Consider the following 6000-nt stretch of genomic DNA (forward strand, 5'->3'; position numbering starts at 1 on the left):
ATATATTACACTAATGAAGGTAAGTACCCCATGTGAATTCTTCACCAAATTATCTGCTTGTGCTTGCCACCTCAGGGATCCTTGGACTAATGTCCTTCTGTTCCTCATTATTCCTTAAGGCCCTGCCATTCACCGTGAATATCCTATCTTTGTCTTACCATCTCATCAGTATTATCCCTGGGTACCTAAACAACACTGCCAAATGTTGTGCCATGTGCAAATTTACTCACCACACCTCATACATCTATATTAACCATTTGGATATGGATAATAAACAGCATGGGTTCGTTCCAGCACCAATCGCTGTGGTACACCACTGGTCACTGTCTTCCAATTCCGAAAATAAACCTCTGCTTTGTATTACAAAGCCAATTTCTCTAATGGTCTTCAACCTCTGGAACAGTGTCCCATATAAGTCCAGATCACTTGTTTTATTGAAATCTATGCAGACTACATCGACCACACTGTCGTCATCATTACACTTGGCTAGCTCCTTGCAAAATTCAACCATATTTGTCAGACAAAATCTCCCTTGTATAAATGTATAAGAAGGAACTGCAGATGCTGATTTTCTTCTCTCCAGAGATGCCGCCTGTCTCGCTGAGTTACTCCAGGTTTTTGTGTCTATCTCCCTTGTACAAAGCAGTGTTGATTCTTTGTTCACCCACTACCTTTCAGAACCTTTTCTTTTATTTATTTTTATTTTTCATTTTTATTAGAAGCAATTGTACAAAGATAAAACATTCGGCATCTAAAATTATACAATTATTGTACAGCTTCATTTTTAACCTTATAACCTGTAAATGAATAAAGAAAAGAAAAAGAGAACAAGAAAGGGGAAAAATGAAATTATAGATCGAAAAAGAACAAAAGAAAGACCCCTAGACTACCAAAGTAGTGTGGCCAAAAGATATAGAAATAAGAAAAAAGAAAAAGAAAGGTGGAAATATACCTTGCCCCTCGTCCCCCCCGCCCACCTCACACAACCCGTTATCGGATTTAAATTTAAATTTCTGTTGCACCATGCTATTCTTGTAAGAATTCGGTGAGGGGTGTCCATGTCTTGAGAAATTGATCTGGTTGTGCTGGCAGTTTATTGTCCTTTTACAATAGGAGCACATATCTGGTGAAAGGCTAGGAATTTTTTGAATTGGAGTAACCAATCTTTGAAACATTGCCAATGGAATAACAGTCTGAATCTTTCCACATGGTCAGGGTGTCAAAAACATGAGTGGGTAGGGGGAAATTTGTTTTAAGATAGGAGGCAGGGGGTTTAAAAGGTGATTTGAGAAAACAGTTACTTTTACATAGAGTAGTTATGCAGATCTGCTGCCAGAGGTGGTGGTGAAATCGAATACAATCATTATGTTTAAGAGACATATAAACAGGCACTTAATTAGGCAAGATATAGAAGGATATTGTCTCAGTGAAAGCAAATATGATTGTGTACAAAGGCAAAAATGTTAGCGAGGATGTGGCGAGCCAAGTACCTGTGTCTATGTTGCACAACTCTTTGATTCTAATATAAATGAATGAATGAATACGTTTATTGTCATTGCACAATACTGTGCAACGAAATTCCATTACATCTCCTCCGGTTAAAAAAATACAAACACGACAACCATTAACAAATATGTACACTTATTAGTAAAAAATAAATAGGTTTTTAAAAGAATTTAAAAGAATTTAAAAGAATTTGGTGGCATTTCTTGGAATTACATTTTGCTTCCCCAGCATTCTCTGTTGGAATTTAGCTCTTTTATCGCACATGGGTAGAAACTATTTTTAGTCTACCGGTGCGAGCCTTCAGAGTCCTGAATCGCCTCCCAGAGGGTAGCAGAGTAAAAAGGTGGTTGGCAGGGTGGGATGTGTCCTGCTTGATATCTGTGGCCCGGCGCAAGCATCGGGCCCTATATATGTCATCCAAGGAGGGCAGTTGGGCGTTTGTAATGTTCTGCGCAGTTTTTATAATTCCCTGCAATGCCCTCCTCTCAGCCACAGTACAGCTAGCAAACCACACCAGGATTCCATAGGAGAGGATACTCTCCACGGCGCATCGGTAGAAGGACAACAGCAGCGGCTGTGAGACGTTTGCTCTCCGCAGAGACCTCAGGAAATACAGCCGCTGATGTGACTTCTTCACGAGAGTGACGGTGTTCATTTGCCATTTGAGGTCCTGGGAGATGTTTATTCCCAGGAACTTCAAGCCAGTGACTCTCTCCACCATCTCTCCTTTGATGTATAAGGGAGCAGGTTCCTCTCTCCTCTTCCTCCTGAAGTCAACGACCAGCTCTTTTGTCTTTGATGGATTGAGTACCAGGTTGTTTTTGGTACACCAGACTGTCAGTTTTTGGACTTCATCCCTGTAGGCAGACTCGTCGTTGTTGTTTATCAGTCCCACCACAGTCGTGTCGTCCGCAAACTTAATGATCCTGTTTGTACTGTGTGTTGGTATAGTCATAAGTGTATATTGTGTACAAAATGGGACTCAGCACACAACCTTGTGGCGCTCCTGTGCTGAGCGTCAGGACTGGGGAGTAATTGGACCCCATCCTGACAGTCTGTGGGCGATCTGTTAGAAAGTCCTTAATCCATCCGCATGTGTTTGCATTAACACCCAGATCAGACAGTTTGTCCACCATTCTGCTGGGGATGATTGTATTAAATGCAGAACTAAAATCTACAAATAACTATTCCAGAAATTAATATTAATTTCATTGATAAATAGAGCTTTGAATTGTTGAATAAACCATAAATAGCAATGGTCCCAGCATCCAGCAGTGACGAACAACACACTCCATCTCTCTGGGAAGACAACCCTTAACTCTTGGTTCACCCAGGGATTACACCCAGGGATTACAGCCCTGCCATTCACTTTGAAGGTCTTTCCCTGGTTTGACTTCCCAAAATGCAACTCCTCACATTTATCTGCATTCAACTCCGTTAACAATCCCTAAGCTCACTCATTAAACACTGACGTCTAACGTTTTTTAATACATATAATAGCAATGTTTACTTTCTCTACCAAGGTCGTAGCAAAACAACACACCCCATTCTTCTCCGGAAAGGCAAACCTTAATCCTTAGTTCACCCAGCTAGTACATTTCCCGACCTCTAGTAAAACAAAAGATACTGGAGTAGCCTGTCCCTCCAGCATGCGATTGCATACGTTTGGCTCGACCAAACGGAAGCAGAGTTCCCACTAAGTTCGCAGTAAGTACGCGAAAGGTTCGCGCATGACGTAATTTACGTCATACTCACCAAACAGCTGGGCAGGAGGCGGGCCGACTGAATTTGGACATCGCACGTCGTCGGGTGGTGTCGTCATCACGCAACGGCACGCCGGGCATCGCGCAATGCCACGCGTTAGGCGTACGCCGTCAAAACGCTGCGTACGCCGTCAAGACGCGGGATTTTCAGTGCCCCGCGCGATGTAGAGACCAGCCCCGCACAACTCCATACGCCTCCACGCTTCGAAGTGGCACAGGCCCCGCGTGGCCGTACGCATCAAGCAACCACGTTTGGTCGCGCTAGACGCATGCAATCGCATGCTGGTGGGACAGGCCCTTAACTCAGCGGGCCAGGCAGCATTTTTGGGGCGTGACGGTTGCGCAGCGTTGCTGCCTTAAGGGCCTGTCCCACTTTCCCGAGTTATTCACGAATTCTCCCGAGTTTTCCCCTTGATTCAAACTTGCAGAATGTTCGTAACGAGTCTGTAGATATATATATCAAGGAAAATTCGTGAATAACTCGGGAAAGTGGGACAGGCCCTTTACAGCGAATGCAGCGCCATGAGACCCGGGTTCGAGCCCGACTACGGGTGCTGTCTGTACGGAGTTTGTACATTCTCCCCGTGACCTGCGTGGATTTTTTTCAGAGATCTTTGGTTTCCTCCCACACTCCAAAGACGTAGGTTGATTGGCGTGGACAATGTAAAAATTGTCCCTAGTGGGTTAATAAGCGGGGATCGCTGGTCGGCGCGAAGGGCCTGATTCAGCGCTGTATCTCTAAACTAAACATGGATAGACGACGTTTTGTGTCTAGACCCTCCTATCTCGCCCGCTGAGTACCCTCCAGCACTTTTGCCTTTTTACTGCATTTGCAGTTCGTCGCGTCTACGTTTCCTGACCTTGTCAGCCACTTCGTACACGGATGCTCTCTTGCTGCAGTCGCACACGTAAGTGTGGACCCTGGAGGCCCCCTGTTCCCGGGCCAGCCGCTCCGTCTCCTTGATGCCCTCTGCATTGATGTCCCAGAGCACGAGCGCGGTGCCCAGGCGGGCGAAGCGGAGCGTCACGAGACGTCCAATGCCGCTGCCAGCGCCCGTCACCAGCACAATCTCCCCGCTCACATTCTTCCTCCGCGCCGGCACCACCAGCATCACCAGCGCTTCCAGGCTGTAGTACAGCCAGAGCAGCAACGTCCAGAGCGTCTCCAAGAAGAAGTTCATCGTGACTAGTCTGTAAGCACGCGTCGAGTATCTGTCTCTCTGCACCTAGTTCTCTGGTCACCGAAGCTAGTTGTGGAAAAAAAAATAGGAACGACCTTTGCTCGAAACACGTCAGCAATGGTTCATTGTACGCCCTTCGAGCGGACCAGAAAAGCAACCCCAGTTGTGCAAGCCAGCTCTTCCTTGTTGCACTTCTGCCCTGCCCACCAGGGTTGCGAATCTTGTTCCTGCTTATATTTTGACTCCGAGAATCATTGTACACCCTTCGAGCGGAACAGAAAAGCAACCCCAGTTGTGCAAGCCAGCTCTTCCTTGTTGCACTTCTGCCCTGCCTACCCGGGTTGCGATTCTTGTTCCTGCTTATATTTTGACTCAAGAATCAAGAATGCCATCTGCAGGTTTTAGAGACAAATTCATCTGAACTTTGCAACGGAAGGAGAAAAAAAAACTCTGTTGGCTTTGAAAATTGCATTTGTTTACGTTCAGATTTATTATTACCACGTGTGCCGAGGTAAAACTGTGGAACACGTTTGTGTGCTGCAATCCAATCAAATCAGATAATATTATACACGAATACAATCAAGCCAAACTTAAAAACAGGAGCAAAGAGATACAGCGTACAGAATATAATTCTTAGCATTGTAGAGAACAGTTCCATTAAAATCCAATTAAGACCAGATAGTTGGAAAAGTTTAATTGTATGTAGCAATCCCAGTGGATCTTCAATTTCTTATTTTTCTCAAGATTTCCACTGGACTATTACAACTTTAATTTATCTTAAAAAATGGTTGTATAATCATATGACCTAGCAAAACTCAAAGTTTATTAAGTCACTTCTGGTTTATTGTTATGCACAGTATGGTGAGGTTCAGATACAATTTTAAAAACCTTGATTTCAGTAGCAACAGCCAATAACACACAAAATCATTGTTTATTGTCTGTTTGTTATTATCATGTGCTGAGATACCATGAAAAGCTTTCTTTGTGTGCTATCCAATCAAATCATACTACACGCAAGTACAAGCAAGCCATAGTTAAGTACAGCAGGTAATTTAAAGAGAAAATTACCAGAGTGCAGAATATAATGTTACCGCACTATAGTGTCACAGTTATAGAGAAGGTGTAGACAAAAAAGTGCAACGTCTCAATGAAGTAGGTTGGAAGATAGGGACTACACGCTATCTTATTTGAGGACTGGTTTAAGGCTGGAAAGGGTGCAGAGAAGATTTACGAGGATGTTGTCAGGACTCGAGGGCCTGAGCGATAGGGAGAGGTTGAACAGGCAAGGACTCTATTTCTTGGAGCGCAGGAGGATGAGGGGTGATCTTATAAAGGTGTTAAAAATCATGAGTGGAATAGATTGGGTAGATGCACTGAGTCTCTTGCCCAGAGTAGGGCAATCAAGAACAGTTATAAGGTGAACACCTATAGTTTTAAGGTGAGGGGAGGGAAAGATTAAATAGGAACCTGAAGGGTAACCTTTTCACACGAAGTGTGGTGGGTGTACGAACTGCGGGAGGAGATAGCTGGGGCAGGCACTACCATAACGT

General features: G+C 44.3%; 1 protein-coding gene across 2 annotated transcripts in view; it reads right to left on the reverse strand.

The window, feature by feature from the left end:
* Window positions 1-4828, reverse strand: part of sdr16c5 (short chain dehydrogenase/reductase family 16C member 5) — a 35705-nt gene extending 30877 nt beyond the window's left edge. For both annotated transcript variants that reach the window (XR_004411754.1, XM_033019755.1), the window contains exon 1: window positions 4130-4828. Coding sequence is in view for 1 of the 2 variants with exons in the window: in XM_033019755.1 (XP_032875646.1) it covers window positions 4130-4450 (321 nt within the window). In the remaining variant the exon portion in view is untranslated. The remainder of the gene's footprint in view (window positions 1-4129) is intronic.
* Between the last annotated feature and the right edge of the window lie 1172 nt (window positions 4829-6000).

The sequence above is a fragment of the Amblyraja radiata genome, chromosome 4, assembly GCF_010909765.2.
Source record: "Amblyraja radiata isolate CabotCenter1 chromosome 4, sAmbRad1.1.pri, whole genome shotgun sequence".
NCBI lineage: Eukaryota > Metazoa > Chordata > Chondrichthyes > Rajiformes > Rajidae > Amblyraja > Amblyraja radiata.